The sequence below is a fragment of the Eublepharis macularius genome, chromosome 10 (assembly GCF_028583425.1).
Source record: "Eublepharis macularius isolate TG4126 chromosome 10, MPM_Emac_v1.0, whole genome shotgun sequence".
In the NCBI taxonomy this organism is placed as follows: Eukaryota; Metazoa; Chordata; class Lepidosauria; order Squamata; family Eublepharidae; genus Eublepharis; species Eublepharis macularius.
Genome location: NC_072799.1, coordinates 12,364,735 through 12,379,127, shown reverse-complemented (window position 1 = coordinate 12,379,127; position 14,393 = coordinate 12,364,735). Strand labels below are relative to the sequence as shown.

Below are 14,393 nucleotides of genomic sequence, written 5' to 3'. Positions count from 1 at the left end.
TGAGCCAAGAAAACCTTGATTCAATTCTCAAGAATTTGCTCCGTGTTCTTAAACAAGCATCTCATCCTCAGCTTCTCTTACTGGCCTACCATATGGGGCTGTTGTAAGAGTGACTGGGAAAATGTATGCAAAGTCTTAATAAAATGCTTTGGTGTGATAGGGCAGTATGGTGTAGTAATGAGAGTGTTGGCTTAGCTTGTGGGTTCTAATCCCCCCACTGCCATAATCAGCTCACGGAGCAACTCTGAGTCAGTCACATGCTCACAGCCTCTAACCTATCTTGCAGTGGTGTTGTGAAATCAAAACAGGAGGGTGAGAGAACTATGTATGCCATCTTTAAGTCCTTCGAGAAAGAATAGGATGGATTGTTTGAAAACTATGATTTTTTTTTAAAAAACCTAGTTTAAGTATGTCGCATAACATTATCCTATACTTCCTGGAGAAGAGTCTTTATATGCAGAAAAAGTATTTAAGGGGGCTGGGAGTAGGACAAATTTCCATCCAGTTCTTGATTTAAATGGCCACATTTTTTTCTTCCTAATACGCACCTTTTCCCATCCCCCTACTTTTTGTAGTTGAAAACGAAAACCACTGTGACTTCGTGAAGCTGCGTGAAATGTTGATCCGAGTCAACATGGAGGACCTGCGGGAGCAAACTCACAGCAGGCATTATGAGCTTTACCGCCGTTGCAAGCTAGAAGAGATGGGGTTCAAAGACACGGACCCAGACAGCAAACCTTTCAGGTAAGAAGATGGCAGGTGAGCCACAGAACTCAAAGGGGAGGAAAGTGCAGTATTCTTCTCAAATGCAGAAGAGGACTCTTGTAAAAGGATGTTGGAGCGGGCACACTGTAGTATGGCCAGGAAAGACTCTGGTTTGAATTTCAGCTCTTCCTTGATGTCACTAAACAGGCATACAAAAGCTGTGAGCTCTCTCTGCATTTCATCTGCAGAACTGGGATAATAAACAGTGGCCTCCTTTCCAAGGTTATTGTAAGCATTATCATAGAGTATTTGAAGCACTTGGAACACACAAAAGGTTTAGAGGCATTATTATATTCCCAAGATTTTACAGGCTGAATGCATGAGTTTGTGGGCAACAGACTCCCACCAAAGGATGCTCTTTATGGAAGCAAAAAAAATTAGCATTCATTCATCCCTTTATGTGCCCAGGCCTGGATGAGTTCAGTGCAGTCCCACATTGTTTCAGGCAACAAGGGAATCTGTTATCTTGCCTAGAGTTCTGCATTTGGAGAAATTTGGTTACATCTCTTCACCCTGCCCCCTAAAAATGCAAGTCACAGTGAGAGGTATTCATTGCTATAAAGAAAGAAATCATAATTTTAAAAGGGCTCAGCAGTATCTTGATGCTGAAGCTTCACCCCTTAAGCCCTTTGTTAGAGTCTCTATTGATGTTAAATACTACTCATGTTTTCAAGTCTGTCTGTTCAGAGGCCGTGGAAGCGAGGAAATGAAAGCTGAGCTAGGAGAGAGAGGGACTGTGCACCAGAGGTCAAATGCTTCATTTGCATGGCAGTCCCACAGACGCAAGGAATGCACACAGCCCTGAAGATATGTCATTAGTAATTATTTTATATAGTAGCCTTGCAAAGTATTCTACAAAATGCACCAAGTGTTTGTCTACTTCCCTCCTCTGTATGTACACAGACCTCACTTAGATGTTTGACGCATGTCAGTGGTTCGCAAGCAAGCATCAATTAATAATAATAATAACATTTGATTTATATACCGCCCTTCAGAGCAACTTAACGCCCACTCAGAGAGGTTTACGAAGTATGTTATTATCCCCACAACAATCACTGTGTGAGGTGGGTGGGGCTGAGAGAGCTCTGAGAGAGCTGTGACTGACCCAAGGTGACCCAGCTGGCTTCAAGTGGAGGAGTGAGGAATGAAACCTGGCTCTTCAGATTAGAGTCCTGCCGCTCTTAACCACTACACCAAACTGGCTCTCCCCTTCTGCTTTGTGAACTCTATCATAGCCGTCTGCCTAGAGGGGATTCTTGCTGTACAGCTGGTGACAGGGCAAAAGTAAGATTAAGAGCCTTGTTGACGGTTAACTGAAAAGGCAATGACCTTCAACCTTGATGGATACAGGAACCGTCTTTAAGACTTCTTGAGGGCTTTTTTCCCTGCTTCTGTCTTCCACGTTGACTTTCCCCTTATTTCTCTTTACACCTCCACTATCTTTCCTTCTCTATGCCTTTTTTTTTTTTTACAAAAAGACAGATGGATCCTTTCAACTTTAACCCAAATTGCCTTAGGTTGACTTATGACCCACAGTTGGGTCTTGTGCCAGCAGTTGAAGAAGTTCAGAATATTTTATGATGGTACAAAATTACCACTAATTATCCACCTCCACGGCCATTTTTACAGTTCTGTTGAAGTGTGCGAGCAGAGGAATGAAGTTTGGAGTCCTGTCTGCTTCGGATTGCTCCCTTGTCAGGGCCTGATCCGACAAAGCAAAGCTCAATTCCTTTGCTGTGTACTAACGGGTGACCAATGAGGCTGCTTTTTCCCCTCTCCTTGCAGCTAAGTAGGAATAGCATCAGACCCTTGCCAAACTTCGCTTGGCCAACGTGGTTCTGAGCCAAAGCCTTGTTCCTGTTTTACTGCTGCCGAGTCAGCCTATTTTTGATCAATTTCTTATGGGTATAGTATTTTTCAACACCTCTCTCATATTGAAGATCACTGCAATTTTTAATTGGGTATTTTTCAACATATCTCTCATATTGAAGATCATTGCCATTTTAATTGGGTAGAGGAATGCCTGCATTGTTCCCTGAGAATGCAAATGGTTTCATTTATTGACCCAAAGAGAGCCATAAAAACAATAGATGTCTTTCCCCCCTGCTTTCCTTGTCTTTGTTTCCCTTGGTGCTAATACTGGAAGTGCCTTGTTGACTTCACAATTCAGAATTAAGTGAACACTGAGGTCCACAGTTTGGGAAATCAAAGTTTCCCAAAAAGACAGTTTTTGGTTCTCCATCTCCGCTTCTTTTCTGGGCTGCTTTGGTTTTGTGCCCCCTTTGCTTACACCAAATCAGTTCCATTGACTCCTGTGGTATTGGGGCACACAGAGACCCCAACATGGATAATAAAGGATGCCATAGAGACATGGGGACCTCATATGTTACTGTGGCCCCTTGATTCTGAATGGATTTTTTCAAGGTATCTTCCCCAAATAACAGTAATTTTCCTGGTGAATAAACATTTTGTTTCACTTTTCTGTTTGTCTAATATATTTTTGATCCATTCTTCCTCCTGAGATCTCAAGGCTGTGTATGTTGTTCTCCCTTCCCCATTTTATTTGGAGAGGAAAGTTAGGCTGAGAAAGCATGATTGTCCGTAGGTTAGCCGGCAAACTTCATGGCAGGACACGTTGGAGAAGGCTCTGGGAGAGCCAGGCTGGAGGCCGCTAACTACTATGCTTGTCTGACTGATTGCCTCATGAACACATTTTGCCGTGTTAGATGTGTGAAGTGAGGTCTCCCCCATCATTAGCCAATAATCTACCCTGTCAAGTGTTGACATTCACAATGTGGAGTGATTCAAAATCACCTCAACATGTTTGTCCTAACAAGAGGAAAAGGTGTGCAGGATCCTGGAGCATGAAGTAACCGTTTTTGGTCAAGACAGGTGACATTTCCAGAGAGGAAATGGAGGGAAGGAGTATAAGAAACTATACACCATTTGTTGTGCGCTGTAGAACATTCTTTGTGGAAGTCAGCAAACAGAGACATACCCTCAAACGAAATGCAGGCTCCACGTTTCTCAAGCCAGCCTGGCCTCTTCCGCTGGCTTGCGTTCCTTTCTGTCAGGGAGCAGTAAATGTTCCATAAACTCTAAAACCCAGTTGGATAAGAGACAGCGGTAAACCATTTACTTTTCAAAAGGACAAGGCAAATGAGGAGTAACAGAAACAACAGGCTTCCTCAGTGGTGGGGAAATTTAAGCAACTCCTTGGTGCCTCTGCCAGACAGTTCTAAAACACTCTAGCTTGTGCAGTTTGAATATAGTTTTTAAGAAACGTGAAAAAGGAGGCTGCATCCCTACCCAGCATAAAGTCTTGTCTTGGTCTGTCAGGGCAGAAGAGCATAAATAAACAGAAAAAGGAAAGATTTGAGTTTTTCACCACAGAGCAACATTAGTACTTCCCCACTACCACTACCAATAATAAATATAATAATAAAATTCAATTTATATACCACCCTTCAGGACAACTTAATGCCAACTCAGAGCAGTTTCCAAGTGTGTCATTATCCCCACAACAATCACCCTGTGAGGTGGATGAGGCTGAGAGAGCTCTGGAAGAGCTGTGACTGACCCAAAATCACCCAGCTGGCTTCAAGTGGAAGAGTGGGGAATCAAACCCGGTTGTCCAGATTAGAGTCCCGCGCTCTTAACCACTACACTGGCTCTCACTTCTATGGAAGATTGTTTGTAGACCTTACACTGAGGAGAGTTTCTTCTGATGCCTCCATGAAACAACTTGAAATAAACCTAATGTAACCCCATGGGTCAGTAATGACTCGGTGCTTGCACAGGGGAATTCCTTTACCTAACTCTATAGGCTGGGCTCTCTGGTGAAGTTTGTGAGGGAAAAGGATTTTTGTCCCTATGCAGGAGTGATAGGTGAGGAGGAAAAGGAGATTTTTCTGAAGAAAGGAGGGAGAAAGGGAGAAGAAATTGTGAGGTGAAGGTGTATCTATGCTACATTCTCAAGGGGCATTCGTATGGTTGAAAAATCATACAAGAAGCTACTTGGTTTGATATGAGGACAAATGTAGTAATGGGAGTTGAGCAGCTTGGGGAAGGGGTCCTGCCAATGATATTACTAATGCTTGGTATTAACTTGAAATCTGGTTTTCTCTTCTTCTCTGTCCACATTTCTGCTGTAATTCTTACATTTCATAATAAGTCTCCAAGAGACCTATGAAGCCAAGAGAAATGAATTCCTCGGCGAGCTTCAGAAGAAAGAGGAAGAAATGAGGCAAATGTTTGTCATGCGAGTGAAGGAGAAAGAAGCTGAGCTGAAAGAAGCAGAAAAGGATGTAAGTGGGCTGTGGTGGGGTGGCTACTTTGGAAGGATTTGGCCTATGGTTGTCAGTGAGGCCACGGGAGAGCACCCATGCCGTTTGAAAGCACAAACCAGACTGATCGTTGGCTTTCAGTCAGTTTCCTTTTTCAGGATGTTTCCCTTTTGGAAAACACAGCCAGGTTACTCCCATCCCATGGTCACTGAGGTCAGTAGCTGAAACTAGGAGATGAAGCCATGGACAGAGACAGAAGCCGGACCAAGGCCTTGTGGTCAGTGGGAAGAAAACACTGCTCTGTTGACCAGGACAGAATAGATGGCTAAGCTCTTCGTATATATTGCTGGCTTGACCAGTGGAAAGACTCCATACTATCGATCAGTCCTGACTTGTGTTGTGTACCCATAATCCCCTTCTCATTCTGAAAAAGGGATTTGAGGCCTGTTCTTAGGAGTTCCCATAATTTCGCTCTACCAAGTCCCAGCCTCAGGTGATGAGATTCTAGGGTTGAGGTCCTGGGAAAACCCCTTCTTTCCTTCAAGGCCTGACTTCAGTTTCCCAGTAGAATAGTAAAGAATAGGCAGCTGAACTCCTTTTATTTATAGCAGGCTTGACTAGAGGAGAGACTGCATACTGCCTGTCAGTCATGACTTGTGTTGCACACCCACATTCTGAAAAGAACTTTGAAGCCTGTTCTTATGAGTCCCCATATATTTCCCAGTCTCGGGTTTTGTTTCAATATCTTTGGAAATCCCGTTCTTTCCTTCAAGACTTGACTCCAGTTTCCCAGTAGAATTTTCTGTATCTAGCATATCGTCGTCGTTCTTTCCGTCTCCCGACTTTTTTTCCGGACAGCTCCATGAGAAGTTTGACCACCTAAAGCGGACCCATCAAGAAGAGAAGAAGAAGGTAGAAGACAAAAAGAAAGAACTGGAGGAAGAGCTGAGCAACTTCCAGAAGAAGAAGGCTGCTGCCCAGCTACTACAATCACAGAGCCAACAGGCTGGTTCTCAACAAACCAAGAAAGAGAAGGACAAGAAAAAGTAAGCCGTTGTCTGCAGTCAAGCTCTGTGGGCTTCTTTTCCGGTGTGCTGTCTTCCTGTTGCATGTCTGTATTCGCTTCTTCCCATTATCAGACTGGAAACTGAGCTTTCCTCCTCCCCCCCTTTTAAAAAAAAAAAAAAGAAACCCAGACTGATCATATTAAATATTTTTTAGCTAAAAGACAAAGGGGATGGGTGGGAAAAGGGGCTATGTTCTATTTTTTTACATGGAGGCTATCTAAATAATATTTTGTAAATCTGACTATTGGATAGAAGAAGTGAGAGCAATTGGAAAGCAGAGACCAGTGAGTGAGCCACCCAGCACTCGGCTGAATCAACTTGGCAATGGTTACCCATTTCTGTTCTTGAACTGAAGGCGGTAGCGGCCTCTTAAGTTCTCCCTCGTTTTTCGTTCCTTCTGATGCTTTAAAAGTCTGTGTTGACTATGTAAAAAGACAAATTACACATGATAGGCCAGCTTTCCACGCTCAGTGCTATCTTGGGAGTCAACCATTATTTATAGATTGGTGTCGTTCTGCAGGATCATGTCTCTCTGTTCCAAAATCCAGGCTGAAAACACATTTGTTTTAATGACAAATAAGGGCGCAGGGAGTGCCTGAGGGCAAAGTGCTAGGCAGGGAGCTCAGGACCCAGCAGCACGAACCTTTATCCATAATGGACATCCAAGTTAATGTTTCAGGTATGCCAGTCAGTTCCTTTCAACACAGGTTGTCCTAGTGCCAAAAGTGAAGAGTTGGTGTTGTAACTAGCAACATCTCTGGTTACACCGTGAATGTATTTTACTTAGTGCCAAGTCAATATCTTCTCCTAGCCAAAGCTGTCAAATAGGGATCATGCCAGGTGTACTGCTATGATTACCCTTATTAGAAAAGGTCAACTCGCTGGCTGTAATCCCATGATCTGGTCCTCTGCATGAGCAGTCAATGCCTTGCTGTTGGTAGTGGCAGAGGGGGAGAAAGCCTTATTGTGCGTAGTGAAGGCCAATGTGCCTACCATCACCAGTAATGGGAGTGCCATACATGTGTCATAGATCCAGAGGCATTATCCATGCTAGTCTGTAGTTGTAAAGAGTCCAGTAGCACCTTTAAGACTAACCAACTTTATTGTAGCATAAGCTTTTGAGAGCCACAGCTCTTAAAGGTGCTACTGGACTCTTTACTGTCATGCATGTGTGGGACTATGATCTTCTAGTGAAGGAATAATGGAACTTTCAAGGGCAGGGTGGAGTCCCTTTTTAATAGTGGTCTTTTAGAAAACATATAAAGTATTGTTGCCAAACTGGCTTGAGAAAAAGGGATATTGCAGACAGTATGGGCCAGTCTGCAACTGGCCTATCTTTCTATCCCATTAGGATCCTATCCCATTAGTATGGTCCTCCAGACCTTTCTTTGCTCATTGTAGTGGCTGCCATGTTTTCTTATGATTTCACGCACATGCACAGCATCCTACGCGAATGTGCTATCTGAGAATGAGCTGCCGGTAGCCACTGAGATCAGCCAGAGTATGGGGTAGCTGATGTCCCTAGGGCAGAGTGACTGGTCCAGAAACAAGTAGCTGTGTTGTACAGGCATTGTACATTGTACATACAGGTTTTTATGATGTCAGAGGGCTCTTGTAAGCCACTCCTGGGAGAAGTACATAGCACTCTTTTCAAATCTTGCGCTCTTGAGTACATCTGCATATTTCCCCTTTGCATGTTAATCTTTTTAAAGATTTTGCGACCACGGGAACGACTTGCAGGAGCCCTCTTGTTATCACAAAAATGTAATCTGGGAAGTGCCTTTACTTGCTGTGTTATCGCTTATCACTCTGGTGGGAAATGGTAACAAGCAACGGGAGGTGCACCTTGAAGGACCAAATTTTAAAAGCACTGCTTGTTCCAGGAGTTTAGAGTTACCATCCTATTTTGTCGCAATGGCAGCTATGCTGATCAATCTTGGAGCACGGATCACCCCTCTGAACAAGGCTATTTACAGTTGGTGGCCTCTTTAGATCAGTTCACTGGTTGGCTGCAAAGCCATTTGTGTGGAAATTCCCTTAAGAGCACCTCCATCGACAGTAGCGCTGATTCACCAAAGAATATCTTCATTTCTGTTTTTTTTCTTTCTCTCTCTGTAGTTCTTAATGCTGATCAAAGCAGCAAAAGAATTTTGGTGCACCTTAAAGACTAGCCCATCTGTTGTGGCATAAGTTTTCATGCAGCAGAGCCCAGTTCACACTAAGAGGAATCCAGTGTGGTACTGTAGTTAGAATGTCAAAGCAGGATCTGGGAGACCCAAGTTCAAGTCCCCACTCTGCCATGGAAACATGCCAGGCAGGGTTTTTTTCTGGGGAAAAAGGTGGTGGAACTCAGTGGATTGCCCTAGGAGAAAATGGTCACATGGCTGGTGGCCCCGCCCCCTCATTTCCAGACAGAGGGGAGTTTAGATCGCCCTCCACGCCGCTCAGCGGCGTGGAGGGCGATCTAAACTCCCCTCTGTCTGGAGATCAGGGGGTGGGGCCACCAGCCATGTGACCATTTTCAAGAGGTTCCGGAACTCCGTTCCCCCATGTTCCAGCTGAAAAAAAGCCCTGATGCCAGGTAACAATCTTTACCTAACCTACCTCATAGTGAGAATAAAATGGAGGAGAAGAGACCAGTGTAAGCCACTTTGGGTTCCCATTGGGGGAGAAATCATGGTATAAATGAAGTAAATAAAAAATCATTTGGTAAGCCTATATCGCACATAAATACAGTGGGCCAGGATAGGGGGAATGGCTGTAAATGGCAGGGCAAAAAAACCTTTAAAAAGCAAGGTGTAGGAGAACATTTTTATGAAATATTTCTATAAAACATCCACTTTTAAGGTGCATCTGGTGGGCTCTTGCTTATTAAAGCTATTGCCACAATGAGTGAGTTAACCTTTAACGTGCCACAAGACTGATAAATGTTTTAGCTAGAACAGACTAACTCTGTCACCACCTCGGCTGTGAACAAACTTATAAGTCTTAACTTTTTTAAAAGAGAGAAATAGGGTTCATGGTAATAGGTTTTGCTTCTTCCCTGGTCTCCCCTGAGGAAAAGAAAGAAGAATCAACACCTCAATGTTAATATTTTTTTAAAAAATGATAATGAAGAATTCTTTGAAAGATATCTATTTCTGATGAAGTTGTCTTTACATGGGAGAAATTCTCACTTTTCCCAGTAAAACTGCTTCAGGTTTTGAGACCCAGAATGGCAATTGCTTGATACAGCTGAGGAGGTCTGACTCCAAACTCAGTTCCGTTTGTAAATCAAAATATTACATTCTTGGTCTCCAACATTGCACATTCCAAACCTACACTGCATCCTTTTTTCGTGTATCTTTTTGCCCATGTGCATGGAGAAGGGCCTGTGGCTCAAAGGTAGAACATTACCTATGCTCAGTCCCTGGAAGAAAGGATCTTGTGTAGCAGGCGTTAAGAAAGAACTTTTTCTGCCTCAGACCCTAGAGAGATGCTGCCACTCAGAGCTAAGCTACAAGTGACGAATTACACAAGGAGCACGTGAAGGGAGTCGGGAAGCTGAGTTTTAAAAGAGATCCGAAGGCTTTGTCAATTTCCCCTCTCTACAGAGCCCTTGAGAATGCTGTTCAGAAGGTTTGTTTTATTTCCTCTTTGCCTCTTAGAAGGGGAGGTGAAACTGGCAGAGCCTTCAGGAGGCAAAGAGGAAATGAACAAACTCTCTGAGCAGGGATCTCCTTGGCTCTGTAGAGAGGGGAGATTGACAAAGCCTTCCAATCTCTTTTAAAACTCAGCTTCCCGGCTAACATTGCAACTTCCTTCACGTGGTCCTCCTCGTGTAAGTCGTCTCTTGTAGCTTGGCTCTCGGAAGAGCTGGATAGAACACTGGTCTGACTTGAGAAAAGAAGCTTCATAATGTTGAAATGCTTGTAATAAATATCCTGCATCTCACCTAATTGTGAGCCAGTTAACGCACATGGGAAAGAATCTCATTCTGCTATGAAAGCCTTATTGATATGAATGACTGCATCAGAACACACAACAGTGCTCTTGACTAGCTCTGGTTCATTTCAGCAGGACATGCGCAGAAGAACTTCTCGATTGATTGTGATTGATGTATTTAGCTCTCTGCTGATGTTCAGACCCTAAAGGAGGTGTGTCAGGCCTCACATATTTTGTGCCAATGGGATGCCCTTCCCCATAGTCCCAGATACTTCAGGCTGATGGTTGATTATTCATTGGTGAAAGGAATATACTCTGTGCATGCTCTGAGGCACTTCTCTGTTACTGCTATTATGTCTTAAGGGGTTGTGCACTGGCACAGGGGGACAGAAAGAATTCCAAGAATGAGCTTGGAATCAAGTACAGCTGTGGTTGCAACATGCTTTTGTTTGCAGAAGGGTGATCCGTGTGTGTGTATTACAAGGGAGCGCCTTTTCTGTTTCAAGACAAAAGCCATCCTCCTTTGATTTGTAGCTTGGATTTTCATTTTAGATTTCTTATCAGAACATGCAAGAGTGCCAGAGAGGGGAGAAAAACAGGTAGAGTAAAAGCTTTGTTATCTAGCACCGACGGGGAATGGGGGCTGCTAGTTAATCAAATGTGCTGGATATTCAAGCACACTGTTCTGCCCCCTACCTGGAGGAAACCGCAACCTGTTGGACATGCTACAGTGCCAGCTTTTATGCTTGGTGGGACCCTTCCCCCCACAAGCCACAGAGTTGTGCTATCCAGCAGGGGTGCGCGCATGCACGCGCACACACTGCCCGGGAGGCTTCTGGCAGATCGGACTCCTGACAGCTCAAGGCATGTGAAGATGATGTCAGCTGGCAGTGCAGAATCTCCACAGTGGCTGGAGTCATCAAGCTAGTTGGCTAGAGAGGTGGTAATGGGGGAGGTGAATGCGCGAAGACATAGGGTTATGGTGGCGGATGGAAAGGAGCTTTGCTGTCTGGTTAACAGAGAGTTCTGGAGCAAGATTCGAATCCATTCGCTTAAAGGCCAACACGATTTTCAGGGTACCGGCTTTCACGAGTCAAAGCTCCCTTCATCAGATACAAGGGGAAAGGGAGCTTTGACTCTTGAAAAATGATACTCTGGAAATCTTGTTGATCTTTAAGGTGGGACTAGATTCAAGTCTTGCTTTTCTACTGCAGACCAACATGGTCACCCACCAGAGAGTTCTGGACAATCAGGTACTGGGTAACAAAGCTTTTAGTGTAGTAAGTTTGATAAACACAATTTTGGATTTCAAATTTGTCTGCCAAATAGAGTTGTCATCTTCCACGTGGAAGCAGTACAATACTGCTGGGTCACAGTGCAAGCATTGAAGAATACAGCAAAAACACCATGTAATGGATATTTAAAGTGAAAACACTTGATTTATTTATACCAGCACTTGAATATATATATTACATCAATGTACATATACAGGTGGATATGTGATGACAAAATTACAGCATTACAAAAGATTGATCTTTCCACATCATTTTAGAGTCCAGTCTTCAATCCTGTGTGGATGGAAGCATGACCTAATTTTATGTGAATGTAAGAATTATTTTTTTAAGTAGCGATTTGTAGAATACGACTCTGATGAAGTGGTTGAAACGCATGGAATACCAAATGTGCATAGGGCTCATTTCAAGGGGGAACGCGCAGGAATGCAGTTCCAGCAGTTCCCCAAAGAGGTCACATGTCAGGTGGCCCCGCCCAACTGACTCTCGGCCATTTGGGGCCCGTTTCAGCCTGGATTGGGGCCAAAACGGCCCGGATCGGGCCTCTGACGGGTGGTGGATCACTCTCCCGCTCAGCAGCGGCCTAATCCTGACCATTTTTGGCCCCTTTTTGGCCGTTTTCAGCCCCTTTTTGCCATTTGGAGCCCCATTTCAGCCCTGAATGGCCCGGATTGGGTCCAAAACAGCCAAGATGGGTGATGTTAGGGGTGTGGCATATGCAAATCAGTTATGCTAATGAAACACTTCTGTTCATGCCAAGGGGCGTGGCATGTGCTAATGAGTTATGCTAATGAGTTCCTCCAGCTCTTTTTCTACAAAATGACCCCTGCATGCTTCCATCCACACAGGATTGAAGATTGGACTCTAAAATGATGTGGAAAGAATATCTTTTGTAATACGATTTTGTCATCTCATATCTGCCTGTTTATGTATATTGATATAATATATATTCAAGTGTTGGTATAAGTAAACCTAGTGTTTTCACTTTAAATATCCATTACTCGGTGTTTTTGCTGTATTCTTTATCCTTCATAGGGAATCCGGAGTTCTCCTGGAGTTACAATTTCTCTCCATATCACAAAGATCAGTTATCCTGGCGATAATGGCAGTTTTGGAGCGTGGACTCTGTGGTGCCACATGGCTGCTGATCTCCCCAAGCTCCACCTCCAAATCTCCAGGAATTTCCCAAACAGTGGTTGATAACCGTAGTGCCAAAATATAGTGCCACAGAGGGTGAATACTTTAGGCACAGAGGTTTATCCTGAGGGATTTAGGATTGAAGTCTCAAGTGAGGGACTGGGCTGTAAGTTCTGAAACCACCAGAATAGGAACTCTAGCCTCTCTGTCCTAATGAAAAACATGAATGTATTCCCTAAAAGCTTTCAGAGAGAAAAATGGGAGAGAACAGGAGAAGCAATTTACCACAGACAAATACTAGAAAATCAGGATTCTGCCTGGCAAACGAAGCACATGATTTTACCATATACTTAAGACATATGCTGAGCTTTTTTTTTTCTGCAACAGCGAAGACTAGAAGCGAGACTTAAAATAAAAAGGGGACAGATGAGGTTCCTGATGTTGTTTATATATTTTTTAGTATCTATTCCATCCCAGGTTTATAAAGCCTTTTGGCACCTGTGTTTGTTATCATACAGACTTCCGGAGTCCCACCTCCCTATACAGCTATGCTTCATCGCTGCAGTTATCAAAAGAAATACAATGCTTGTACTTGATATTTCCACATATTAAGAGCTGCTTCAGACATGGCACAATTCTTCTGACCACAGACTGTCAGGGCACATTCATATGTGCGTGACTCATTGGATGTGCTTGTACTGGGAGACTCTGATTGGACAGTCCTTTCCAGTGCATACCTGAAATGAAATGCATTTGATAGGGAAGGTTTAGGGCTATGGGCAGCTGTGGATGAACCCAGATTGGGGGGGGGGTCCATTGCTAGAAGGGGGGCGGGGTTGAGCTGCATTCAGAACCTGAAATTTAGCAGATAGAAAGTACTGCTCTGTTGACCACAGAGCCTGTTCCCTTCTGTGGTTGAAGAGAGCTCTCAGCCTTAGCTCATAAATGCAACCTCTGGAATCCCTGACGTTATATATGATCATTATGTGCAACGATCCACATAAGGATGGTATACTGTTTCCTACCTTCTTTCAGAGCAGTCTTTGCATGCAAAAGAGAACCTTGCTCTGAATCTGATGGATATTCAGATTTGTCTTTTTAATGTCTCACTATCAGATGCTTTAAATGGGACAAGCAAGTGCATATTTGCATTGAAGTCTAGCCTGGATGGCTCCTTGGAAAGGCTTTTCTGTTCTCTCTTGTCTCCGGAGGAAATGTCCCAGTTTGCTGATAAGTGACTGACTTACGTGATGCTTCCATAGTACAGGCAAGGATTATGTGTATGGAACGCTCCCACTCTGCAAAAAACTCCCTGCCTGTAGAAAACCGGAAGAAAAACAACGAAGGAATCTGTGATAGTATTCTCCCTGGTATGCTCATTTTCTGTCTGCAGGGAGATATATTTTTCCTTGGAGTACATTTTAAAAAGCGAGTCTTCAGTTTCATTCCAAATCATAATCATGATTTAAAATAAGTAACTTATTAATTCTGGGAGGTGTGTAGCTTGTTTGCTATGTCAGCGTTGCTAAATAATCCTTTCCTTAGACCCTCACGTGGCTGAGATATTTAGTGTTTCCTTGCTCTGACCTCCGCATTCCTTTGTTTAAGCAAGATATTTGTGGGGCAAGAATTAAGTCTGTTCTGCAAGGCTAGTAATTGTCCAGTTAACTAAATCCACAGTTAAATGTTTACATCCTAAGCTGTTCACTGCACGCCTGGCCGACTGCTGCCTCCAGCAATTTTTGCATTCGTTACAATAGAGGAAGTAGATTCACATGAGCATTTATTTGTATGTAGATATTTATTCCCTCTGCCCTGACTTGGGTAGCCCAGGCAAGACCCATCTCATCAGCTCTTACAAGATAAGCAGGGTCAACCTTGGTTAGTAATTGGATGGGAGACCTCCAACAAATACCAGGCAA

General features: G+C 43.7%; 1 protein-coding gene across 3 annotated transcripts in view; it reads left to right on the top strand.

Moving 5' to 3' along the window:
- The window catches only part of SEPTIN11 (septin 11), a 123,986-nt gene that overhangs the window by 97,246 nt on the left and 12,347 nt on the right, over positions 1-14,393 (top strand). For all 3 annotated transcript variants that reach the window (XM_054989669.1, XM_054989668.1, XM_054989666.1), the window contains exons 7-9: positions 576-744; positions 4,940-5,072; positions 5,910-6,097. In XM_054989669.1, coding sequence (XP_054845644.1) covers positions 576-744; positions 4,940-5,072; positions 5,910-6,097 — 490 coding nt within the window. The remainder of the gene's footprint in view (positions 1-575; positions 745-4,939; positions 5,073-5,909; positions 6,098-14,393) is intronic.